General features: G+C 60.2%; 9 protein-coding genes across 9 annotated transcripts; 5 read left to right on the plus strand and 4 right to left on the minus strand.

The window, feature by feature from the left end:
• Positions 1–46: 46 nt before the first annotated feature.
• PAN0_003d1544 (SCY1 protein kinase) lies at positions 47–2,707 on the minus strand (the record flags this gene model as incomplete). The annotated part of the gene is made up of 1 exon (XM_014802503.1): positions 47–2,707. One exon carries the CDS (start codon positions 2,705–2,707, stop codon positions 47–49), a length of 2,661 nt encoding a protein of 886 aa, XP_014657989.1.
• A 405-nt stretch (positions 2,708–3,112) lies between these two features.
• PAN0_003d1545 (RING finger domain protein) lies at positions 3,113–4,907 on the minus strand (the record flags this gene model as incomplete). Its single annotated transcript, XM_014802504.1, has 2 exons — positions 3,113–4,417; positions 4,809–4,907. The coding sequence occupies 2 exons, from the start codon at positions 4,905–4,907 to the stop codon at positions 3,113–3,115; spliced, it is 1,404 nt and encodes a 467-aa protein (XP_014657990.1).
• Positions 4,908–5,173: 266 nt separating this feature from the next.
• Positions 5,174–6,825, minus strand: PAN0_003d1546 (uncharacterized protein; the record flags this gene model as incomplete). The annotated part of the gene is made up of 3 exons (XM_014802505.1): positions 5,174–6,172; positions 6,259–6,547; positions 6,641–6,825. The coding sequence occupies 3 exons, from the start codon at positions 6,823–6,825 to the stop codon at positions 5,174–5,176; spliced, it is 1,473 nt and encodes a 490-aa protein (XP_014657991.1).
• A 566-nt stretch (positions 6,826–7,391) lies between these two features.
• Positions 7,392–9,929, plus strand: PAN0_003c1547 (uncharacterized protein; the record flags this gene model as incomplete). The annotated part of the gene is made up of 1 exon (XM_014802506.1): positions 7,392–9,929. One exon carries the CDS (start codon positions 7,392–7,394, stop codon positions 9,927–9,929), a length of 2,538 nt encoding a protein of 845 aa, XP_014657992.1.
• A 117-nt stretch (positions 9,930–10,046) lies between these two features.
• Positions 10,047–15,244, minus strand: PAN0_003d1548 (glycosyltransferase family 24 protein; the record flags this gene model as incomplete). Its single annotated transcript, XM_014802507.1, has 2 exons — positions 10,047–10,142; positions 10,229–15,244. 2 exons carry the CDS (start codon positions 15,242–15,244, stop codon positions 10,047–10,049), a joined length of 5,112 nt encoding a protein of 1,703 aa, XP_014657993.1.
• Positions 15,245–17,862: 2,618 nt separating this feature from the next.
• Positions 17,863–18,368, plus strand: PAN0_003c1549 (uncharacterized protein; the record flags this gene model as incomplete). Its single annotated transcript, XM_014802508.1, has 2 exons — positions 17,863–18,094; positions 18,253–18,368. The coding sequence occupies 2 exons, from the start codon at positions 17,863–17,865 to the stop codon at positions 18,366–18,368; spliced, it is 348 nt and encodes a 115-aa protein (XP_014657994.1).
• Positions 18,369–18,699: 331 nt separating this feature from the next.
• PAN0_003c1550 (uncharacterized protein) lies at positions 18,700–20,955 on the plus strand (the record flags this gene model as incomplete). Its single annotated transcript, XM_014802509.1, has 1 exon — positions 18,700–20,955. The coding sequence occupies one exon, from the start codon at positions 18,700–18,702 to the stop codon at positions 20,953–20,955; it is 2,256 nt and encodes a 751-aa protein (XP_014657995.1).
• A 1,548-nt stretch (positions 20,956–22,503) lies between these two features.
• On the plus strand, positions 22,504–23,838 carry PAN0_003c1551 (protein kinase Fuz7; the record flags this gene model as incomplete). Its single annotated transcript, XM_014802510.1, has 1 exon — positions 22,504–23,838. The coding sequence occupies one exon, from the start codon at positions 22,504–22,506 to the stop codon at positions 23,836–23,838; it is 1,335 nt and encodes a 444-aa protein (XP_014657996.1).
• Positions 23,839–24,113: 275 nt separating this feature from the next.
• Positions 24,114–25,055, plus strand: PAN0_003c1552 (uncharacterized protein; the record flags this gene model as incomplete). The annotated part of the gene is made up of 1 exon (XM_014802511.1): positions 24,114–25,055. One exon carries the CDS (start codon positions 24,114–24,116, stop codon positions 25,053–25,055), a length of 942 nt encoding a protein of 313 aa, XP_014657997.1.
• Between the last annotated feature and the right edge of the window lie 153 nt (positions 25,056–25,208).

Consider the following 25,208-nt stretch of genomic DNA (forward strand, 5'->3'; position numbering starts at 1 on the left):
GACTGGATGTGCATGTCTCGATTACTGTGAGCAGGACGTGATAGACTCAGGCAAACGGGTCAAAGTCCTTCCATGCGTCTGTGGTCGACTTTGCGCCCGCGCCTCCGACCGCAGCCGACTTATTGGGCTGCAGTACGCTACCCCCCCACCCTGGTGGGCCTACCGACGCTGCTGGTGTCGGCGCAATGCTTACTGGCGCAGCGGGCTCGATGGCGGGCGCCAGCGACGACGACAGCGACGACGGCGCTGGGTTCCATCCCGTCCCCGTCGCTGGCGGCAGCGAGATATTGTAGTTCGGCCCGGCACCACCACCACCGGCTGCACTTGAGGCCGTGGGCGTGGCCGCGGCAGATTTTGGGTGGGAGGAGCTGGGTTGAAGCACGCTGTTCCAGCTACCGTTGACTGGCGCAATGGTCGAAGTGGTGGGTGCTGCGGATCTCGACGAGGTGGATGACGAAGAGGCGCTGAGTGGCGGGCGCACAAACGACGGCGGTGGTGCTAGCGCCGGGATGCTGCTTGCCGTGCTCGGTGCGGTGCTGGAAGAGAGCAGCGATGATGTGCTGGGCTTGGGTGCTGATCGGCCCGTGTGCGTGGGTGTGAGACCACCGATGGGCGTGGGCGTGCTCGATACCGCAGGCGAGATGTCGGACGCCACCAGACCCGCCCCACTGCCGAGGCCCGAGGATCCGCCACCGAGCGCGCCAAAGTCGTCTGCGAGCCCGAACGGGTCGTCTGCCACCGCCTTGTCCGCGCCGCGTGCAGTCTTGGTCTGACCGACGAGCGTGGCAAAGTCGATCTCTCCGCCGGCGCCGATGCCCGTCACGCCTCCTGCAGCACCGTTGGCGCCGGGGCCGCCCGCGCGCGCATCGGCGGTGTACGAGTCGGTGTGGTCCTGCATGCGCTTGACGTCGCGCAGATGTGCGGTATGCTCCTTCTCCACCCGCGTGCTCATCTCACGCACCGCCTTCATGAAGCGTCCGAACTGGTCGGCGTTGAGCAGCGGGCCCATGGACATGACCCAGAGCTGCGGGATGATGGCGGTGGCGAGCGTTTCGCGGTCCACCTTGGCTGCCATGCTCTCGTGCACCGCGAGCGTCGCCACCATGACGCTCGGCTCCTTGGTCTTGATGCGCGCCAGAATGGGCACCAGCTTTTCCGTCAGCGTGTACTTGTCCAGAATGCCCACCATCGCATGGAAGCAGATCAGACAATTGACCTTGACGCTGAGCACCTTGGTCTTGGCAAAGAGCGATGCGAGTTTGGGGAACAGCACCTCTTTGACGTGCGCGTATTCGAGGATCTCGGCGAGTCGAGGTACGGTGCGTAGGGCCTTTTCCTGCACCAGCACGTTTTCCGCCTCGAGCGCAGCGTACAGCAGCGGCGTGACCTCCTCGCGGAACGTGGTGGGCGCCGTCTTGGGCACGAACAGCGGCTCGATCTGGTCGAGCAGCAGCAGCATGTTCTGCGGCGGATCCTGCACCGCAAACAACGGCTTGAGCTTGGGCAGCACCGAGTTGGTGAACTCGAGCGACGAGAGGTTCTTCGAGATGTGGAACACGTTGGGCAGGATGAAAGGCAGCAGCGATCGGTCGGTCATGAGCTCCAGTACGGCCGGCAGTACCTTGCGCCGCAAAAGGCGGTCCGAGAACTGCGGGAGGATCTTGAGCAGGCCCTTGAGGTACTGCACGCGCTCCTCCTTTGTGCGTCCGGCAAAGCTGTCCCGCTCCATGAACTTGAGCGTCGAGACGAGGATCGAGTTGAAGTAGCGCGCTTGCTGGAACGACGCTGCGGTGAGACGCGCGGCAGGGAAGCGCGTGAGCAGGCTCGAGAGCACGTCGAGCACATCGCTGCCCATGCGCGACCAGCTCTGGCTGCCGATGGTGGTGGCGAGCTGGTCCGCGTTGCCACGCAGGTTGGGCAGCGAGTTGCGGTTGCGAAACGGCGGAGAGCCCTTGTTATGCACGGCGTAGACGACGCAGCCCAGACTGTACATGTCGTTTTCCGGCCCCAGCTTTTCGTCGAGCGCATACTCGGGTGCCATGTAGTCAAAGTTGCGGCTCATGGCCGGCGGTAGGCTCGGATCGTAGTCCGGGAACGTCCACGGCGTCTTGCCACCTCCACCAGGAAGCTCGAGCGGCGTGAGGAACGAGAAGCCGGCGAGCTTCCAGTCGCCCTTGGCGTTGATGAGGATCGAGTCGGGCGAGAGGTTCTGATGGACCATCTTGGCGGTGTGGAGGAACTCGAGGCCGCGTGCGACCTGGAGCAGGCCCTTTTGGATCTCGACCTCGTCCAGCTGCACGTCTTGGCGGTGGTCCGAGACGAGCGCTTCCGAGAGCGAGGCAAACACCTGTTCGGTGGCGAATGTGACGTCGTTGCGCGACTCTTCCAGCGGCTCGACCACCTCGAGGATGCACGGATGGCGCAGGCGTGTGAGCGACGACGCCTCCTTCTTGAGCTGCTCGGTGATGCGCTGACGCACCTGGCCGCGTGTGTTGAACGTATGCGTCCATATCGACACGGTATTCTTGGACGCTGATGCCGAGCTCGAGCCACCGGCAGCTGGGGCTAAGGACGACGCATTGCGCGTCGCTCGGAAGATCTTCCACAGACCACAGTGCGCGGGCGATTGCGACTCGTCGATCGTGTAGTTGACCGAGATGTTGGTGCGTCCAAAGTAGGACGACGCCTGGCTCAGGAACGACGCCATGGCGGGGTGCGTCGCTTCCCGTGGCGAGTGCAAAGGTTGTGGCGGTGGAAGGTGGAAGACGGAGGGAGAGGTGGTGCGAATTCGAGACGTGGCGAGACCAACACCGACACAGTCGAGTGGGAATTCGGCACTTGGCTGCGTGTGTCCAGCGGAGCGCGCCTCAGTTCCTAGGCCAGCCCACGCGAGTTCTCTTTGCTCTGCAGCCGCCTCCCCGCTCCCCCGCGCTCCGAGATCCGAAATATCGTCCTCTCCTCCGCTTCAGAAGCAGCCTCCCTATCCTGCACGCACAGCAACAGGCGCCAATTGGCACCAGCATTGCTTGAGGGAATGATCAAAGCTACCGTGGCTGAATGCTTGGATTACTGGTTGCATGCATGCAGAGCGCTTCAAGAAGCGACAAAGGGACTACTCCCAGCCGGTCGCATCGGCTGCAGCTGGCTCGGGCGCATCAGCTGGCTCGGGCGCATCAACAGGCTCTGGCGCCTCAGCTGGCTCGAGAGCAGCAGCAGCAGCCGCCGCCGCCGCCAAGTTGAGCACGTTGCCGCGCTCGTCGACCACGGATCCGTGACGGCCCACACCGATGCCGTAACCATGGGCGTGCGGATCCTTGCGAGCCTCTGCGGCGCCATCCCACTTGGCTCGACACCAGATGCAGGTCCTGGCAAATCCACGGCTGTCGAACCACTTTTGCAGGCAGTCGCTATGGATCGGTCGACCGCACGACTTGAGACAGAACTCGAGTCCTTCGGTGCTGCCCGGTTCCAGATCTTCGTAGCAGACGCCGCACATGTCGCCTTCTTCCGGGATGATGCGCTTGCCCTCGTCGCCGCTCGTCGAGTCAGAGCTGGAGCTGGATGCAGCGTTCGGGTCGAATCCGACGGCGTTCTCCCAAGCGCGCCTCACGCCCTTGTGTGCCATGGCCTCGGCGACAGGGTCCACGCGTGCTTCGGCGAAGATTGCCTCCAGCTCCGAAGTGGATAGGCGAACTCGAGAGTAGACCGGGAGATGTCCCGCAAGGCGCAACACCTTGATGTAGACGAAGAGGATGTGCTTGCATGGACGGCGTTGGAGTGCAAAGTCCATGCAGCTGCACTCGACGTTCTGTGCCAGCGCAACCTTGTAGACGTTGCCCTTGCTGCCGAACACGTCGAACTCCTCTCGAAGCGTGGTGCCATGGCGGAAGCGATGGATGAGGTAGAGTCGCTCCACGTGCGCCTTGGCGATGCGCTTGATGGTATCGTCCGGCAGCTTTCGGAAATGCTTGTCGCCGTGCAGCTCCTGGATCTTGTTCCGCAACAGCGCCGCTTGGCTTATCTTCTTGGGCTTGGCCTCCTTCTGCGCCTTCTTGGGGGAAGAGCCCCGGGGCGCTTTGGTCGAGGTGGATGGCTTCTTGTACCTGCGCTTCGGGCCTTCTTCGAGCTCGTCATGCTCGGCTGCCGACTCGGATCCCGAGGACCGACTCGTCCTCTTGCGCTTGGCAGCCGGGCTTGCACTGGCGCGCCGTGTGGCAGACGAGCTGGATCCGGCAGCTGCCCCGGAAGACTGGCGCGATGGTGATGGCTTCTTGGGGATCGGAGGCAGCTTGGTCCTTGTCGACCTCCGAGGTTTGGGCGTCGGTCCGACGTTGGGGCCTGTCGCCCCGATGATCGCAAAGCCCTCATCATCGGAAGGCATCGTTGCGGATGGAGATGGCGGCGAATGGTCAGACAGCTATCAGATGTGTGGATGCGTCGACATCAAAGGCGAGCGGAGAGAACATTCGAAAGGGGGATGCGCAGCAAAAGTCGGTGAGCAGGGGTCGGTTGGTTCGAGCACTTTGCTGCATGCGTGTGGCAAAGTGGAGGAGGCGCTCCTCTGCCTGCACAAAGCGTCGATGCTTCCGAGCTTTCTCGAGCCCGCATGTGGGCCTCCAGCAGGTGATTAGCCATTTGACACCTGCTCATGCGCGTTCGGTGGGGCCCACTCGACTGAGCCGAAAAAATCCAGACTCGCCGGAGGTTGGACCCTGCATCCTTGTCAAGGCAGCTGGCCGACTCCAGCAGAAGAATTCACACGTTCATGCAGCGGACGCGCGGGCCGCCTTCATCCGTCGTGAGCTTACTTGCCAGACGGTTTGCTTGGCAGGCGCATCTAGCCTCCAGCCTTCGAGCTTGCGCGCACGGATGACGGCAACGATGATACGGATCAGTCTTGCTGGCATTTGCTGGCACTGGTGTGAGGCTCAAAGCGCCCACCGCTACTTGTGACTTTAGAAAGTGCATTCAAGCGTGCACATCAGCTTGGCCAAGGAGCGCCGGCGCTGATTCATACACAGATCGATCGCAGGGCATCGGAGAACCGAGACAAGCTCAACAAAAAAGCGCTGGAGTTTCCGTGTGGGTATCATACAGTACAAGAAAAGTCATCGCTCTGTCACGTCGGGAAGGATCGAGGCGGAGCGGCGTAGGAAGAATGCGAGCGAGGCGCTCAGAAAGCGGCGAGCACCTCTTGGACGATCAAGGGCACGTCGTTGGCCTTCTGGAGCGCGCGCAGACGCGCCAAGGAAGCCTCTGGCATGTGGTACTGCTCGCCCTTGGACGAGGTCACGGCGACGTTGTCGATGCGGCCGCCGACATCCTTGAAGCGCAGGTTGACGTGCACGAGCGATTGATCGGGAAGTGCGATCGACTTGCGCTTGCGTCGCGGCGCGGAAGCCTTGGCCTCGCCGTTCTGCATCTGCGGGTTGAGCGCCGCGGAATCGAGCGGGAGTTTGTAGGTGATGCGGATCTCGTTGGCCGAGATGGCCTCGATCTCGTCGACGCCGAGCAGCGACTTGAGAAGGCCGATGGTGGCGATGTGGCTGGCGCACAGGCGTTCGGTCTCGAGATCGCGGCCGCCATCGACGCCCATGCCCATCTTGGCCTCGTTGGCAAACTTTTCGGCGAGCGAGCGTTCGGCGTTGATCCTATCGAGCGCTCGGAGCGACGAGACGAGGTCCTTCTTGGTCGTCTCGATGGCTCTCTTGACGTCGGTCGTCTTGCCCTCCAACGCTGTCATGTCGTTGATCTGCGCATCACAGTACTCCTCGGCCTCGCTGGTGGTCAGAGGCCCGTCGCGACCGGCGATGGCGGCAACATTGCCGCCCTTTCCGTGGTTCTGGGCTCGGATTTTGGCCAACTCGAGCTCCATGTCGCCGATCTCCTTGATGAGCTGTTCGGCCTCGCGACTGTCTCGCTCCACCTGCTGCCACGGCTCAAAGAGCTCGTCGGCCGCCGCATCCACCTCCTTTCGGAGCGCGCGCACTTCGGCCTTGGCATCGGTGAGTTGCGTCTTGAGCGCCTTGGCCGAGCGTTCGCGTTCTGCGACCTCGGCGGCCGAGTAGACGGTCGCCTCTTTGCCGGAATCGAGGTCGTCCTGAATGTCGGCCATGAAGCGCATCTTGGTCTCTTGCTCCAAGTAGATGAACTTGAGCTTCTTGAAGTAGTCCTGTGTGCGGCGTGAGGTGTCGATGCAGGCATTCAAGCGTGTCAGTTACAGTCGGATGGAGCCGCCAAGCGCGCGAAGTCACTCACAAGCAAAAGCCTCTCCTCCTCGTTCAGTCCTTCGGGCCATTCCTTGTACACGGCCCAGTTGATGTCGAGCTCGCCTTCGGAAGCGAATTGCGACATGCTGCTGCGTCTGCGCTTGGCCGGAGATGCATTGTCGCCGAAGAGACGCCTCTGATGATTGCGATCGGATTTGGAGAGCAACTGGTCGCGGAGCGTGTGCAGCGACAGATTCTCCGGCGAGATGTCGAAGGCGCTCGTTGCCAACTTTGTAGGAGAGCGAGCGGACAGCTGAGGTCCAAGATCCGCAAGAATGCTGTCGATTCAGAGAAGGGGAAGATCGGCGGGTCAGCTAGAAGAGTCAAAGACCATGGCGCGGGCCTTCGACAGGCTCGCCGAGTCAACTCACGTTCTGGCATCGCTGATAAGCGCCTTGACGACATCCGGATTGAGTTCGATTGGTGCCGAGCCCGAAGTGCTGCTGTCTGCTTCCTCATCGGCACCTCCAAACTGCACTTTGCGCGTGCGTGCTGGCGGCGCTTCGGGCTCGGAAGGGCGGCCGCGCGAGTTGCGCTTCGAGCTAGTACCGGCCATCTTGATACGAAGGGAGAGAGAGAGAGGTGTATGGGGGCTCACTTCACGAGAATGGAGAGCAGGATGGTGGTCGCGACCGGTGTGATTTTAGCAGAGAGGCTCCACGCCTTACAGTCAACAGCCGGACACGCTGCGCCCCGACGCGCCCCAACGCGCTGCTGCTGCTGCTGCTGCGCCGAGACCAACACGCAACACCCAAATTTCGAAAAGCACACACGTGACTTGGCGGGGCCCTTTCTCCACTTTGCCGTCACCTTTTTTTTTCTGCTGCATGCACGTCACCCTAAATCGGCTTCCAGGTTAAAGTGCATGGCCACTCTTGGCCGCCATCTTGAGCCTCTTCTTCTTGTTCTTCACACTCTTTCCCAAGAGCATTGATCCGCAGCGCAGCGCGAAGCTCTGAAAAATCCACGGATGCGCATCGTCTGCGCATCACATCCGCGCGGCGAGTAAGTCCCGGCTCGTCTCATCCAACGAGGCATCCACGGACAATTTCCCCCTTGCCTCATGCCGCTCACTTCCGAAATCTCATATATGAGACGCCTCCATCCGTCTCGGCGCTTGGAATGAACGAGGAGCTTCTCTCAGCCACAAGAGGTCTCTCCTTGTCACCTCGCAAGGATCCACGTCCGGCTCGTCAAGCTTCTACATCAAAGCTTTCGGCCCTTTCGCCAAGTACCCATGCATCCGGCAGCGGCAGACCTGCACTGGCCACCTCGCCCCAGCAAAACGCGCCTCATCCTCCTTTCGGTGATCGGAGCGATCAGAACAGTACATCAAAGCTGGATAGCCCCGCTGCTCGGGTCTTACCCTACTTCAACATGCCGAGGGGTGTCAAGCGACCAAGGCGCGATCTGGAAGCAGCCGACAAGGCTGACGCCAACGTCAGCACTACGCTCAATAGCTTCAACAACGCTCATGACCCCATCGTGATCTCGGACGACGAGGAGCGCGAGCCCTCGGTCGCCTCTTCTCCGTCCGCCGAGCTGCGCAGCCTCGCAAAGAAGTATACATACGAAAGCCCCAGCAAGGCAACCTCACGCGAGAAAGCTGGCTCAAGCTCTAGCAAGGTCCAAGGATCCAAGCCGTTTGTACAGTCGGAATCATCGATTCATGCCGTGGCTCCTGATCCACATGCCCTCATCAAGGAGCCGCTTGCTTCCACCTCGACCAGCAAACCGGCATCGCGTCCCCCTAAACGACAGAAGGCGAGCAAGTCAAGCATCCGTCCCACAGTTCAGCCCAAAAAGACTGCAAAGCTTGCCCAAGAGGCTGGAGTCTCGCCCCTTGATCTCTCTGACTTGACATCGGCTGCCTTTCGACTCTTGACTCGCTGTTCCTTTTGCGCAGCTGCCTTCACCAAGTCTTCCACGCCAAAGACCAAGCAGGAGCACTTGTCGATGTGTGCACCGCTCCATTCGATCATCAAAAGCTCAACCGCTCTCGAAACGATCACATCCGATATTCGCAGCGCCGTCGCCAGAGACGAGGATGCCAAACGAGACGCGCAGGCCAATCGCACCGTCTTCCAGGATGTCGTCATGGACGCCGACTTGGTCCTGCACGAAGGACGAGCCAGCCAGATCGAGGTTTCTTCCAAGAAGCGCGGCAGGGACTCCGTCATGGTCAAAAAGGCCATCAAGCGCTCCACGAAACCGCCTCTGCTTCTTGCTACCTCGGACGAGTCCGCAGCGATTGGTTCAGTCACGCGCACGGCTACTTCTCGACTACAGTCGCCTCGCAAGGCCGGCATCGCTGCACGCGATCTCGCAGACCACTTGTTCACTGAGGAGCAGGACACGTCACTTCCTCCTGCTCCGGCTCACGAAGAAGACTTGGCCCCGGCATTTGATCCCGCTGCCGCCCTGCCGGCCACGCCGAACAAGCGAGGAAGCACGAGTAGTGCCAACTACGATCTTCCCCTGGTGTCTGCAGAGGAGGTGTTCGCCACGCTGACCTACACAAGTCCAAAGACTAGTCCCTTCAAGGCTCTGCAAGTCGCACGCGAAAGGCAAGCATTGCGCGACCAAGAGTCGATTTCGCTGGGAAGCGGTAGCAAGTCCGTGCCAGCAAGCCCTTGCCCCGCACCTACGCAGCCATTTGTGCCCTCCAAGCTCGCCCTGCGCCGCCGAGGTCAGGACGGCAAAGTACGCCCGAGGGTCTTTGATGCCGCAGCACCCAGTCGCTCGCTGTTGGATCTCGTCTCTGGTCACAAGATCGAATCCGACGATGCGAAGAACGAAGCCAAGCGCAAAGCATCTCTGCTCGATCGTCCAGACTTTGTCGCTCCGGCCAAGAAGGCGAAGCTTTCCAAGGAAGAGGACCATTGTATGGCCGATCTGAAACCCGTAGAAAAACACGAACCCGCGGTCGCAGATCAAACCTCTCACGTCTCTCTCGCCGGCTCGCCCTCGTACGATATGGACGTCGACGCGATGCCGACCGAAGATCAGACGAGTCCCAAGTTCGCTGCGCACGAGGACCACAAGATCGGTAAGCATCAAGCACAAGCGTCCTCGTCCATCCTTCAAGCTTCTGCAAATCATCGCTTCAAGGCTGACACAAGCCCACCAACATCTGCCAATATACCCCAGTGCGACGCAATTGATGAACCTGTCGGCTCGCCTGCTCTTCAACAGCACGATGATCAGGGCACAGCTGCCAAAGTGGATGGACACTCAAGTGAAGCGGAAGATGATGACGATGACGACGCGCAGTCGTTTCTTGATCTGCTCGAGCCTTCCGAGCCGTACGACCCGCATGCAAATACATACTTCCCAAGCACCGCCCTTCCTGTCCAAGCACATCCAGAGACGCTCTCTCCGACTTCATCGGATGACACAGAGACTGTCAGCTCGCCTCTCTCTGGCGACAGGAGACGTCGAATGCTCGTCGCATCTGGTGGTGCATCCGTCGGCTTTGCTGAAAGACGCGGACGGCGCGACTCTCCGTCCATCGATCAAGTTGCTTCCTCGGATCCGATGCAAGACCAGTCGAGCCCGTTGGTCACTAGCCGCGACGCTGACAAAACGGCGGTGACGGATTCTGAGCCCGACTTTAACGGCGCAACAGACACCAGCTCTGCAAGCACACCACAGCTTTAGCCGTTCGCATCACACAGCCGAGGCGCAAATAGTCTTGTCCGTCGCGCAGGCATACCCTTCCGCCCCAACAGATACCCATCGAGCCTCGCTTGCTCTGCAAACATCCTTTTGTTTCTCTCATCCCGACGGCGCGAGACTGTTGGCACTGCTCTGAGCGAGCGTCATGCTTTTGATCCGGATTTGCACACTGAGATTGAAGGTCTGCGCTTTGCGCTGTAGAATGCGGGTGAAGAGACGTGACGCTAGAGCTCGTCATGGGGATGGTGCGATTCTTGGCTGACTGGCTCGTGTGCGGACACCTGGCTGTCGGGGGCAACGACGCTGGCACCCACGATGCGTTGGTCCACCAGTCGCTGAGCCAGAGCGGCGACTTCCTGGTCGTAAACGTTCCACTCTGGGATCTGTCGTTTTGCACGGTCGAGTTTGGGCTCTTTGGTCTTTGGATTCGAGCAGAGGTCGATGGTTTTGGCGCGGTGGAGCCAGTCGTTTGAGCACCACGTTTCGCACCACAGCCACTCCTTGTCGAGCGTAAAGATGGGCAGACTGGCCTGCATGTTGTTGGGCAAATCCTGGTCGAGGTTACTGAGCGAATTCGGATCGGCCGATAGAGCCTGATACTGTCCACGCAATCGATCACCCGCTGCAAACAACCGGAACCGATTCAAGTCCACCACATACAGCGCCGAGATGTGGTAAGGTCGTCCGCGAAGGTAGTCTTTCCAGTACCCCTGTTTCCAGAATCGAAATCCATCCATGTCTTCCGAATCATCACCCATAGGTGGGTAGCCATACACGTGGCCCTGAAGATCCAGATCAACAAGCTCCTTCATGTCGGTACGGACTACTTGATCCGCATCGACAAAGATCACCTTCGATAGGTCGAGCGGGAAGAGTGTGTCGAGGAAGAGGATCTTGTAGCCCCAGATGGTGCGTTGCTTCTCGCGCTGCGCTCGCAGCCAGTGCGGCCACGCATACGTCACCAGCTCGTACTCAAATCCATACTCCCGAGCCAGATGCGGGATAAACTCTTTGAACGAGGGCGAGAGGAAGTTCTCGATGAACCAGAACTTGACGCTGCTCGATGTATGCTTCAATACCGACAGGATCATGATGTACGTCATGCGCTCGTACAGATGTCCACTGGCAACCGTAAAGATGTTGATGTCCGCGTGCTTGCGTGTCGCCAAATCTTTGCTGTTGGTGTTGGAAACCTTGCTTGCCCACGAAGCGACCTTGTGCTTGGCGGAGGAAAGCAGCGCACTTGCTGACGCTGCAATGCCTTCTTCGGAGCCTTCCCCATCGAAGCGCACCTTCTTCATCGGGCGTCCCTGTGCATCGAGCTCCTCGAGAAGCTCTTCGCGCTGCTTGCCGGCACGTTTCGCGACGCGCGGATAGATCGTCAGACCCGACAAGGTGTCGAGCGTCACATCCTCGCCCGTCACATCAACCGAGGCACTGTTCCAGCCATTGCCACCCACACTCTGCATCTGGTACAGCTCGTCGCTACGACCTGGTCGGATGCGCAGCTTCCACAGGCCCGGCTGCGCTTTGAACTGGAAGTACGCCAGATTCGCCATGACGATCGTGTCGAGGCTCGTGCTGGCGTCGGGCGTCTCGAGGAGCAGCTGCAGTCCTCGCGGCACCGACGTCGCCGTGCCCGCACTCTCCTCGCGCGCATGGCCTTCGATGAGAATGTGCTTGAGCTCATACACCGCCTTGACGCCTTTGGCTCGAGAGGTGGAAGGCACGTCGGCGAGGCGGATGTTGTCTAGATCGTACACCGCCTCCACCGGCATGGTCAGCCAGGGCGCAGGCGCATCGAGCCCGAGCGTCAGCACTGCCTCTTCCGGCATGTCGAAAAAGCGCAGCTCAGCTGCTGTCGCGCGGGCATCCGGACCAAACTGAGGTCGATGCGGAGCACTGAAGCGATAGAACCGCTTGAGCGGCAGCTCGCGCAGCTTAATGTCCGGATTGAGGATTACGCGCACGTACACGCCGTGCAGCTTGCTGAGCATCTCCAAGATGCTCGACCAGCGCTGGGCAGACTCTGAGAGCGGGTTGACGAGCAGCGTGATCCGGATGTCCGAGGTCGCACGCTCCCCGACTTCAAAGACGTGATCCTGGGTTCCTAGCTGTTCAGGCAAGCCCGAGCGAGAGTGACCCTTTGCCGAGAAGATGCCTTGCCCCGCGCGACTCTCCTCGTAGACGCCGTTCATCACCGACACGGCGGCAAACATGAGGTCCTGACGTTCCCGCGGGTTCATCTCGTCGATATTCTCTCGTAGCAGCTTGAGGGCCTGCTCGATATACGGCAGCTTCTGGCCGGCCTCGTAGTCAACGAGAGCCGTCACATCCCGAGCCTCGATGGACTCGACGTCAAAGTTGGAAACCAGGTGTCCGTCGACGAGAATCGCTGCACTCGACAGCCCGTATTTGGAGGCGATGATGGATCCAGTGCTGTCCCAGAATCGCCGAGCTGCTCTTTGATTCGCGGCCAAGTCGTATCGTTCTTCGTGGCCTTGCGCATCTGAGGGGGATAGACCGACAATGTCCAGTAGCTCGCCCATTCCCCTGATCGGAATCTCTTGCTCCTGCAGCTGCTGCAAGTGCTTGATCGCCCCTACCATCGTGGCCGCCTCAAGTTGATCCAAGCGCTGCTCTTCGATCAAGCGATACAGCAGAGTTGACAGCAGATGTTCGTTGCTCGCCTTCTGCAACGATTCCGTCGGCGTATGCAAGACTCCGAGTCTGAACGGCGCCTTGTCTCGACCGAGCGCCTCGAATGCTCGCAACAGCAATGTCGAGCCTTGGTGCGAGTCAAGATCCGCCAGCATCCAGACGGTGGAATTGAGAAGCGCACCAGTTGCTTCGCCAGTCCGGCTGTCTGCGGCGATTGCCTGCGGATAGAAGAACTGGAATGCTTGTGTCGCCGCTGCGGAAGGGACAGTGTCGTCGAGGAGCGCCGAGAACAGATCCACGGACTCGTGCTTCGCATCAGCAGCGCTGTCTTTCTCAGCACGGGGTCCGGAGCTTGATCCAGGAACCAGTGCCGAGCGATAGGAAAGGGCGCCGACAGCATCGTAGAATAGCGTATCAAGCCCCGGCGTGCTGCTGCTGATCTGTCCATAGTAGATCTGGGGCGCAAGCACCTGGATCTGCTCCTGAATCGCCTGGTGGAGAATGTGGACGATCTGCGGATGGAATGGGTGGTGCTGGCCGTTGACAAAGACGTGGCCTGTGGAGCTCTCTGCGCGCGTAGCTCGGAGTCGCTTGATGTATGCCTTGGTGAGCGCTTCTCTCTGGGTGTAGTTCGAGCCATCGCCGGAGAGCACCGCGTCAAAGCGTGTTGCCAGCGACCCGTCCGCATCGAGGCTCTTGAGCACAAACTTGGCTTCCTTGACAGCCACCGAGACATCGATTTTGTCTGCGGATCCACTCTTGCTTGCGGACGCTTTTCGAAGCACGTCGGAAAGAAGCTGCGGACCTGCTTCTTGGAGCACGAACCAGAACAAACGCGCCATGCGGATCGAGTCGGTGTTGGCATCGTCTTCGAGACCGCCTGGCACCAAGCCCCAGTGCAGACCGACACGGCCAAGGCTCTGGATGGCCGTCTCGACGAGGAATCGACAACTGTCTTTCTGGCTCAGATCGAGGACGAGCACGACATTGAAGAGGTTGCGGGAGAGGCGCGGGAACTTGCCGGGCCACATTGGGCGGAGCAAGTCCATGAGATCATCTGACCACTCGCTTGTTGCCTCGTCCTTTTCCAAATCGTTGAGCCATGTGATGGCGCCTGTCGAGGACCCTTCTGGTGCGGTCTTGAGCTCGATCCGGTCGCTCGCATCGAAGGTGGCCGCGGCAGAGCTGCCTTCCGACTGCGCTAGGAAGGCACGACCTACTAAACTGGACGAAATCAGGTCGGCGGCTTCGGTCACATTGAGACCGCCGCCTGCGAGGCCATGTTGGAGGGCACGAGACCATCGGCGTTCGCTACGCAGGATGTCTAGCAGCGCAAGAGGCATGAAGTCTCTCGCATTTGTGTTTTGTCCGTTGAGCCAAAGCTCGGAGGAGCCCGGCTGGATGCGCATGCTGCTCAGGCCGAGCACAGCTTCGACGAGAGAGGCAGAAGCGTCGTCTTCATCCCACTTTGTCGAGCTGGCCAGAGCTGCTGCGTGCGTAGGAAAGTTTTGGGAGAGCTCCTTCATGGCCCGCAGCGGATCTGAAGAAGACATGATGAGTCTGGCGGCCTTGATGCCGAGGTCAGCGATCTGGTCTTCAGAGAGCGAAGAGAGTCCGAGGTTCTGCTCTGTCTCTGTGTCCGCGCCGATTTGCTCCTGCAGCCAGCGCAGGTTGTCCGAAGCATTCCTGGCGGCAACTTCTTCCTCGCCGTGCGAGTCCATTGACGAGCCGACGTCGCCCACTTCGCTATCGTCCTTGAGTTTGCGGTCGTCGATAACGAGGTAGTCGACCTTTTTGAGATCCAAGATGGCTCCGTAACCGGCGAGCACGGGTGCAGCCTCATCCTGTGACGGAGTGCCTGCGACGTCCAGCGCGGGTCTCCAGCGGAGAGTGTATGTGAATGGGACCGCAGAATGGCTCGCATACTCTTCGAGCGTGGAGAAGAGCTCTCGGAAGTTGTTCGAGTACGGATCGGCATACAAGATGACAGAGGGCCGGTCTCCTTTGTTGGGTTTGGAGGTGGCTCGGTGGTGACCAAAAGCGGCGCCGTGACTCTGACGCAGCTCAGCCTGGGATGCATCGATGCCGAATGCCTCGCGTAGTTCCTGAGCCGAGCAGAGGGCCTGGCCTTGGTGGTGGACCCAGCTGTCGCAAGGACTATCGGATGTGCGTGTCTGCCAAATCTCGTTGAGCTGCATCGTCTTGTACAGCTGAGCGAAGGCTTCGACCCTCGGAGCGCTGTTTTGAAGCGCCAGCGCCATCCTCCAAGCATCGAGCTCCTGCTTGGTGATCGTGTCGGATGCACCGAAGAGCGCATGCGACTTGATGACGTCTTCGACTGCATTGGCCAAGAACTCGTCGGAGGCAGCACGCAGCTCGGCGGGCGAGTGTCTGCTGGTGAGGGCGTCGATCAAGGGGAAGAAGCTGGATGGTCTCTGTGATCGCGCCGCCTCGAGCAATTCGAGCAGGAAGGGAGAGCCGCGGCTGGGCAGACTGAATCTGGACCACGAAGCTCGCAGCTGCACTTTGACTGAAGGTGCTTGGGCTGCGGCATGCTGTGCGGGCAGAGTGACCGAAAGCGTAAGCAGCAGAGCTAGCCAGGCGTAGCCGGTGCTTAGCAACGAGATCGCACGCATTCTGCCTCGTTGCGCAGGCGCGCGTCGGGTCGGAAGATGGTCAGAGACGATGACGAGAAGGGTCGGTGGTCGAAGTGAAGGAGTGAGGCACCGGTGGTCAAAGCGTTCCGGCGGGCACGATTTCCTCCACGTCGGACCTTCATCTCAGGGTCGCCTAAATCTCGATCGGCCAGCCCCCGATCCAATACAAAGAGCTCTGCACACCATCTTTGCTCGATGCCAATGCCGTCAGGGCCATTCAGCGGTGCTACGGTATCGGCATCCACTTGGCGATACGTTCCAGACGGGGCCCGGTCTCAGTTTAGTGGTAGAGTGGCAGACGCGCACACACGGAACTCGTCCATGGAGATAGCACACAGGACCGCGAAGGCACAGACAAGCAAGATGGGTGAAGAACTTGATTCGGGAGGCAACAAAAGAAAGCGAATGACCGACTGCTACAGCGGCTCGAGGATCGCGAATGGCACCAAATACCTGCGTATAGCAACAGGATCTATCAGAAACGAGCGGCCAACCCTCCCTCGGAGCTCAGGAACAAGCTCCCACTTAAGGTCGCAAGCCGTGTTGCTCGTCGGGCAAAGGTCCTCGGCGGGCGGCTAGAATCAATGATGTGCACGAGGCACATCATCGACAAGGCCCTTGGATAGCCTCACTGTCGTGAAGGGCGGCAGCGCTCGGGTTTCATCTACTAGATTGAATAAGGTGACATGCAATTGAGCATGTAGAATCGGATATCGACTTTATTAAGTGATTCCGTAAAGCTGCGAGGGAGAAAGCGAGGGGAGACGAAGAGGCCGATGTTAGTGGATCCGTGCTGAATCGAGGCGGATGGGTTGCGAGAGGGGTGGGTGGCGGAGGAAGGATGCTGCTGGGCTGACGGCCGTACTCGAAGAGGTCGAGCAATGTCGAATGGCCAGAGCAAGGGGAGGATATCGCAAGGTAGGGGTCGGGTGTGGTACTCACTATGATCTTGAAGGGAAGGAAGGAGGGATGCGCGAAGAATGCCGGCTTATATACCTTCTGCCCTCGCTGCTCAGTGCAGCAACCAGCCCTGTCTCCCTTGCGCAAGATTTTTTTTTGCTGAGAAAATTTCGGCTCCACTCGAGCTGCGGTCTGGAAGCCGGGATTTTTCGAGCCTGGCTTGGAAATTTCTCGAGATGCGCGGTGGGGCCGAAAAAACTGCGGCACACATGTGGCACTGAGACGAACCTGCGGCACAGAGGAGATCCCTTCTGCCGGTCGAGAAGGGGCTCAGAATGATCGGACAATGGTCGGAGCGCTCGAGGTGGTCGTCGACCATGTTCCTAGCGGGCGTGAGGGAAGACTTGGACATGCCAAGTTGTGACGGCCGTCAAGGCTTTGTTCAAGAAGATCTTCTTCAGGGTCTGTCGAAGCAACGATGGCGGCAATCGAAATCGATCGGCCCGATGATAAAATTGGACTTCGATGACTCAACCGATCTAACAGCATCAAGAATCTCAATTATCGGCGATCTACGAGGCGGATCAACTGGCATGCAGAAGAGCTGGCGCTCCAAACGGAGGAGACCAACCGCAAGAGATGCAGTTGAGGAAGGCAGGAGGAGGGCTTGCTGCCGGGTGCCACAGCCGCTGCTGCCAAATTAGGGGTGCCGACAGGGTGCTGATGGTGCTGCAGCGTGCCAGCGAGGCGGTTGCGGTCGAATTCGATGCTGCGCCGAGCGTTGGCAGGCCGAGCTGGAGACGAAAAAAAAGTGTTGGTCTCACGTTTTCTCGTGAGGCGCCAGCGAGGCAAGAAATTCGGCAGCGCCGTGCATGGAAGCAAAGCGACCGCGCGGAAGTGTGCAACGCGAAAAAGGTCCAAGCAAGACTGGCTCGGTGTCGATTCCGAGAGCGATGACCGGCGCGACGCCTCCTTGCAAGCGCGGGGACCTTCTCTCCTCGATCGGATTCCGCAACGCTCTGCCGGCGCTCCTGCAGGCGGCTCTCGTAGGCTAGGCGAGGTCAGTCGCTGTGGTCGAGCGCATTGCAGGCCTCGATCGAGGGTAGCCCCCCAGATCGATCATGCTGCTAGCTGCAGCCCGAGCACCTGCAACGTTGCCGTCGCCACTGAGCGGCGCGGTGATTTCAGCCCAGCCTGTCACTCGCGCCGACCGCGTCGTGCCTTGACACTCCCTTGACATTCGCTTGGCACTGCCAGCCCGAGCCGGTCTTGACCGCCCTCAAACATGTGGACCAGCAATGCATTCTGCTTGCTGGCTGGGCTACCACGCGGAAGACACTGAGCAGACCATGAGGAGACCACATTGCGTGCACTGCTGTACAGTATGTGCGTGCAGTGTGGTGCGAATAGGCGAAGGCGAGGCGGCAAGGGGCAAGGGCGAGCGGCGGCAACCGGCCAAGGCTGCTGGGAGTGACAACGGCGGAAGTCCGCCAAGCAGCATTGTGCAGTCCAAGCTGCCGAGCCTGCCAACGAGCCCCTTCTGCGAACCCTTTCGAAAGCATCGAGCCGACGTCGGCGCGGCGCGGCGCATCCATGAGTAGCGCCCGTCGCCTACGACTCGCTTGGCAAGCAGCTAAAACGGCGTGCATGCAGCCGTATGCCAAAATGGGGTGCCATACTGTACTCAGTGCAGCAGCATGCTCGCCTCGCCGTCCACACCTCGCACCGCCCGCTTCACCTTGCCGTCCGTCGCCTACGACGTGCTCGCACGCGCTTCCTCTTCCAGTCACAGTGCTACGCATGTGCGACATGCGTGTGGTGGTGGTGGCGGCGGCAGCGTTGCGCCTCCTGACAATCGCATGCGCTTTCGAGGCGAGGGCGGTGCCTGCGATCCAATGCTGAGCGGTTCTACCGTACTGCCGTTCCGCTGTCAGTCTCACTGAGCCCTCCCTTCCTCCCAAGTTCCCGGTGTGAGATGGGTTGTGCTCCTCCTCGGCTCCCCTGTCTGCGTGCATCGTTTCGTTCCTTTTGCCCTTCCTTCCTTCCTTCCTTCCTTCCTTCCGTTCCACTACATCCTCACCCCCCAGTCTCGCTTCCTCCGTCGAACCACTTCCCTCTCCTCGCATACACGTATCCCAAGTTGCTGGTCTTCTTTCGATACGCACCCATCTGTTCACCTGCTCTGCTGCGCGGAACTGCTTGAACTCGACATCAAAACCAACTCGACTCGACGTCGTGATCCATCTCGTCCCCCTCCTCTCTCTCAACTACTAACCCTCTCCTCTCATCCTCTCCTCCTTCTCGTCCCCGTGTGGTTCGACACCATCCCCCCTCTCTCCTACGCATCCATTCCCACCTTGCACCGCTTTGGCAAGATACTTTTGACAAGTCATCTGTGCCTACCGACATCCCCTTCGATCGCATTCGCTCGTCTACTTCTAGCATAGCATCATCACCTTTCTACTGAACACAGTCGTTCGCTGCATTCCCTCTCTCCACCCCAACATCACCTGATCCTGCATCTCTCCGTCATCATGGCTCCCATCGCAAAGACCGTCTGCGTGGCGCTTGCCGCCATCGCCCTCGCCGCCACGGGCACTCAGCCCGCCCAGGCCCATCAGCTTCACTCTCGCCACGCCGCTGCTGGTAGCAACGTCTACCACAACCTTCACTCGCACTCTCGCCGCATGGAGCGAAAGATCCGTCGCAACGACTCCTTCTCTATCTCGGGCTCCGGCAGCCTCTCGGGCGCCGCTGCCGTCGACGGCGCTTCCTCCTCCGCCTCCATCTCGGGCTCCGGCTCCATCTCTGGCTCGGCCTCCGACTCGGGCTCGCAGTCCAGCGCCAAGTCTCAGTCCGACTCTGGTGCTGATTCGTCCGCCAAGTCGGGTGCCGACTCCGGAGCGCAGTCCAGCGCTCAGTCCAGCGCTCAGTCTAGCGCTCAGTCCAGTTCCGAGGCTAGCTCGCAGGCTAGCTCGCAGGCTAGCTCGCAGGCTAGCTCGCAGGCAAGCTCCGAGTCGAGCGCTCACTCGAGCTCTCAGTCTGATGCCAACTCGAGCTCGTCCAGCAGCTCGTCCAACTCGTCCAGCCAGTCGAGCTCCCAGGCCAGCTCCCACTCCAGCTCCGAGTCGAGCGCCTCGTCCAGCTCTCATGCCGAGTCCCAGTCGGGCTCGAGCGCCAACTCGAGCGCCAACTCGAGCGCCAGCTCCAACTCTGACGCCGGTTCCGATGCCAACGCCGGTTCCGATTCGAAGGGTTCGAGCGAGAGCGGTGCACAGAGCAACCATGCCTCGGGCTCCAGCTCGTCGGCCGGCCCTACTTCGACCGCTTCGGCATCTGGCACGGCTGCGACGACGTCGAGCACTCCTTGCACCGACCACAAGACGGGCACTCACTCGGGCAGCGCCTCGGGTGCCTCTGCCACCTCGACCGCCTCGCACGTCAGCGCCGCCAGCGCCGCCTCTGCTGCCTCTGCCAGTGCCACTTCGACCCACTCGAGCGGCTCGGCCAGCGCCGCCTCGTCTACGCCTTGCACCGAGAGCAACAAGGCCAGCTCCACCGCTTCCGCCGCCACCGCTCAAAAGACCCCCGAGGCAGAGTCGTCGTCCGGCAGTCAGGCTGCTTCCGAGTCGTCGTCCCAGTCCGATGCTGGCGCGCAGGCCGCCGCCAGCTCCAACGCCGACTCGACCGCTCAGTCCAGCTCCCAGTCTGGTTCTTCCGATGATGACGAGGACTGCGACGATGACGACGAGAGCGAGGCTTCGTCCACTGCTACCTCCGGTGCTGCCTCCGGTGCCAGCTCGGGCTCCGCTTCCAACTCTGGCTCCAGCTCCAACTCTGGCTCGGGCTCGAACTCTGCCTCGAACTCTGGCTCTGGCTCTGCCTCCCACTCTGTCTCTCACTCTGGTTCCAACTCTGGCTCTTCCTCCTCCGGTTCCAACTCGGGCTCCTCCTCTGGTGCCGTCTCTGGCTCGAGCTCGGGCAGCTCTTCGAACGCTGGTGCTTCCTCGACTGCTGGTGCCAACGCTGGCTCTTCGTCGTCTGGCTCTTCGGACGCCAACGCTGGCGACGATGACTGCGACGAGGGTGGCGACGCCGACGCCACTGCCGACGACGACGAGGACTGCGACGAAGACGAGACGTCTAACACTGGTTCGGATGAGACCGACGAGGACTGCGACGATGAGGACAGCGGCAGCTCGTCCAACGCAGCTGCTGCGGCCGCCGCTTCGTCTTCGTCTTCGGCTTCGTCGTCGTCCAACTCTGGCAGTGACAACAGCAGCAACAACCAGCAGCAGCCCAAGGCGGCATCTTCGACCTCGTCGAGCTCTGCTGCGCCCACTGCCACTCCTCAAGCTCAGCACGACCAGAACAGCAACAAGGCTAGCTCGTCGTCGTCGGCTCCTGCCTCTTCGACCTCTGCGTCGGGTGCCGTGGCCTCTGCGGCTGCATCTGCTTCGTCGTCGGCCAGCAGCCTCGCCAACGCTGTCAGCGGTGGGTTTGCGACGTTCTTCTACCAGAACGGAAACGCGGGCGCTTGTGGCAACCGCAACTCGGACTCGTCGGCTGTGGCAGCCCTCCAGTCGCAGACGTACGCAGGTGGGGCTCACTGCGGTAAGCAGATCAAGATCTTCCGCGCCGACAACCCCAGCAAGTCGGTGCTCGTCACCGTGGCCGACGAGTGCCCCAGCTGCGTGAACAGCGAGTCGATCGATCTCTCGGTCGGTGCCTTCACCCAGATTGCCTCCGAGTCCGAGGGCATGGTCGGCATCAAGTGGGAGTGGGCCTGAGCGCTCTGAAGCCTGATACGAGGCTGCCATCCTCGCTGCGTTGATTGTCACTACCCCAAGCTTTGTTTCGTTTCATTACGTGCGGACCGGGTGTTCGTCACGTTGGCATCTCTCTGTTCTCTGACTCTTTCGTCTAGGTCCTTCTGTGCATTGCTGCAGATCACACGGACGCCCGTCGGAGCGTGCATGCTGTGTCTCTCGACTCGAGCTGGTCTCGATGCCCGGGATGCACTGACGCTCCGACTGCTCGTCGAGATGGATCGCCGCGTCCGCAGTCAATCGGGCCTGGTCAAAGCCAGAACTTCTCCCCCTCCAATCTCTTGTTTCATTCCCTGTCCTTTTCGTCACGATCACGTCCGACGGCGGCTCTGCTGTGCGGAGGTTTCTGTCTGGTTCTTTTGGTTGCGGCCTTCTTTTCTGCACCTGCCTTGCTATGGATCCGCAAAAGCGAAACGGAAATGCTGGCTGCCTTGTCAAATCGGAAATGGATTTACTTCTTCTCCTCCCTTGCCCTGATGGCCGCATGGCTCTCTGTGCACGATGACGAGACCTTGAGCTTGGTTGGAGGGTGCAAGCATGGCGGCGGCGAAAAACTGTTAGGCCACAATGGAGCCAACCAACACCTCGCTGGCTGGACTGGCTGGACTGCGCCGGCTGGCGTGTGAGAAGGAAGGAGCCAAGAGAGGCAGGCGCGTGTGCATTTTGCAACTCCGGCTCGTCACGCTGCTGCGATGGAATTTTGTGATTTTGGCAAGGAGAGAAGCTCAAGCCACGCGCAGGGGGGCAGCAGCACGCGCGCGTTGCTCAGATGAATGCGCGAGAGAGAGGAATAGAGCAGAGAGAGACGTGCGTGTGTGTGTGTGTGTGTGTGTGGGTTTGGCAGCCCGCTCGGGGCAGCGAGAAGAGGGAGGTGTTGCTGTGCTGGAGCCGTGGATTGTTGCTTGGGCCGCCAGAGAGACGCACACTCATCCACCCCGGCTTGGTTGGAAGATGTCGACAAAGTCCATCGTCGTCTTGGCTCGGTCCATCCCACAATCACTTCTTCATCCTCCTCGTCTTCCACCACTCCTTCTCTTCGCTTCAACCCGTGCGGCCAACAACGCATTCATACCCCGCTGCCGCAAACCGCCGTCGTCGCATGGTGTGATCGTCGACCTTTCATTCGATTCAACTGTTGTTGCTTTCTGCCAGCCATCTCATCCTTGCTATTGGACATACAGTGATACCGCTCAGCATATCCCTCCTGACTCCGACCGGCCAACTGCATGTCCAGGTGGCTACACAACTCTCTGCATCTCTTCGTCGATCGTCAACTTGAATTCACCAACAATCGTTGGAAGCTCCAACTTCAAGGCAGCCATCTTACCGCCAGCCCGATCTAGACCTCGATCAGCAACTGCGATCCTAGACGTTCTCAGCTCGACTCTTAGCCGCTTCGTACAGCCTTGAGCGACCCCCGCCTCTCATACGCATCTTGGAGCGTCGCCTCCCATCTGCGCATCCCTCTTCGCTGTCGCCCCTCGCGCTACTTTCGCAGAGTCGCCCACCATGCTCTCATCCGGTGCCGGCTCGTCGATACGCAAGAAGCGCAACTTCAAGGGTCTCCAGCTCGCCGAATCGCCGCTGGCGAGTCCTGCGGGCGCAGCCTCGACTCCCAACAATGGCGAAAGCTCAGCCGCCTCGAATGCGTCGACGATCGGCAAGTCGGCCACCGTGACGCCGGGCGGCTCGCTCGCGCTTCCAGGGCGAAACGGCGCCGAGGCGGAACCCAACTCAGGCGCCAACTACCACAATAAGCTCACGCAACAACTCGCCAACCTCGAGCTCGGCGTCGAGTACAAGCTGGACCTCAAGAACGAGGACCTCAAGACGGTGTCGGAGCTGGGCGCTGGCAACGGCGGCACGGTGACCAAGGTGCTGCACGAGAAGAGCGGCACAGTGATGGCCAAGAAGGTGGTCTTCATCGATGCCAAGCCGAGCGTGCGCAAGCAGATCCTGCGCGAGCTGCAGATCCTGCACGAGTGCAACTCGCCGTACATTGTGTCGTTCTACGGCGCGTATCTGAGCGAGCCGCACATCTGCATGTGCATGGAGTTTATGGACAAGGACTCGCTCGACGGCATCTACAAGAAGCACGGGCCCATCCCGCCCGAGATCTGCGGCAAGATTGCGGTGGWGGTGGTGCACGGCCTGACGTATCTGTACGACGTGCATCGCATCATCCACCGCGACGTCAAGCCGAGCAACATCCTGGTCAACGGCAAGGGCCAGATCAAGATCTGCGACTTTGGCGTGAGCGGCGAGCTGATCAACAGCATCGCCGACACGTTTGTGGGCACCAGCACCTACATGTCGCCCGAGCGCATCCAGGGCGACCAGTACAGCGTCAAGTCGGACGTGTGGAGTCTGGGCGTGTCGGTGATCGAAGTGGCGCTGGGCCACTTCCCGTTTGCCAACAACGACGACGACGAGTCGGACTCGGGCTCGGATTCGGATGCGGATCTGGAGCGCGCCAATGCGCTGGTGCACGAGGATCTGGGCGGCACGCTGTCGCCGACCAAGCGTGCGCCCAAGCTGCCCGTGGCGGCAGCAGCGGCGGCGCAGAAGCAGAGGCGTCGCAAGTCCAAGGCGGCCGGGGTGAGCTTGGAGGGCTCGAGCCACCAGATGTCCATCCTGGATCTGCTGCAGCACATTGTCAACGAGCCACCGCCCAAGCTGCCCGAGGGACGCTTTCCCAAGCTTATGGAGGAGTTCGTCCAGCTGTGCCTGGTCAAGGACCCGGCGAGGCGCCCGACACCCAAGGACCTCACAAAACACGCCTACGTCATGGAGGCCGATGCGGCCAAGGTGGATCTGCAGGCGTGGGTGGACGGTATGAAGTAGGTCGGGCGGAAGCTAGACATGGTCTTTTCGTGCATCTGTTCATGGGTCTTGTTTTGTTGCAATAGCAGGTGTGACTGTCTTTGGTCTGTGAATGTCGAGCTGTGGTGCAGGGTGAGGGGAGGGATTGGGCGGCGGAAAGCACGCCATGCGCCTCCACATTCGGACTTAGGCCGTGGGCATGTCCGTGCGTCTTTGCCGAAGCATTTGAGCGGGTGTGCAAGTATTTTCCAATGTGGCAGGGTTGCTGGGCTTGCACTTCTACCACCATCTTCATCATGGTTGAGCACAGTGTTTCTGTGCATGCGGGGCAAGACGGCCAGTTTCGTCGGCAGGTATCTGCGTTTCGGAATACGATTTCGCCCGACGGCCCGCACGAGCCCGAACGCGGGAGGTACATTCTGTACTGCGCATTGATTTGTCCATGGGCATGTCGTACGCTTCACACACGCGCACTCAAGCAGCTCGAGGAGATCATCGACGTGGCCATCGTGCATTACGAGCTGACGCCGAACGGGTGGTCTTTTGCACGGGTCGATGAGGTGGAAACGGGCGATCCAGTGCATGGACTCGAGAACACCAAGCAGCTCTACCTCAAAGCCGATCCGAACTACACGGCTCGATACACGGTGCCTATTCTGTGGGATAAGAAGTTGGGGACGATTGTGAACAACGAGTCGTCGGAGATCATCCGTATCCTCTATACGGCTTTTGACGATCTACTACCCTCCGATAGCCCTGCGAGGGGCAAAACGTACTATCCCGCCGAAGCTAGAGCCAAGATCGACGAGCTCAACGAATGGATCTACCGCGATCTCAACAATGGCGTGTACAAGACTGGATTTGCAACGACGCAACAGGTGTACGATCAAGAAGTGGATACCGTCTTCCAGGCGCTCGACCGTCTGGAGAAGGTGCTGGGAGATGGAAGGAGGTATCTTGTGCCGGAGATCGGATTGAGCGATGCGGATATTCGACTGTATCCGACGCTGGTGCGGTTTGATGTGGCGTACCATACGCTGTTCAGGTGCAACACCGGCATGATTCGTCACGACTATCCCCATGTGCATCGCTATTTGAGGCAGCTCTACTGGGGCGAAAGCGCGTTCAGGGACTACACCAACTTTACCCACATCAAGCGCGGCTATGCGGGAGTGGGCGCCAACAAGGGCATCGAACCAAGGGGGCCTCTTCCGCATGTACTGCCGCTGGATGACTAGCCACACACCCTGCTTGCTGGCTTGACAGTGTATTGCTCAGTTGTGTCTTGCTGCTTTTCATTAGACGCCACAGCGGGAATGTCTCAGGTGCGATGCTGCATGTACCGCGAACGGCATTACGTGAAGGGTTGCGGGTGGGGCATTGGGAGCCAA

The sequence above is a fragment of the Moesziomyces antarcticus genome (assembly GCF_000747765.1).
Source record: "Moesziomyces antarcticus DNA, scaffold: scaffold_v10003, strain JCM 10317, whole genome shotgun sequence".
Lineage (NCBI taxonomy): Eukaryota > Fungi > Basidiomycota > Ustilaginomycetes > Ustilaginales > Ustilaginaceae > Moesziomyces > Moesziomyces antarcticus.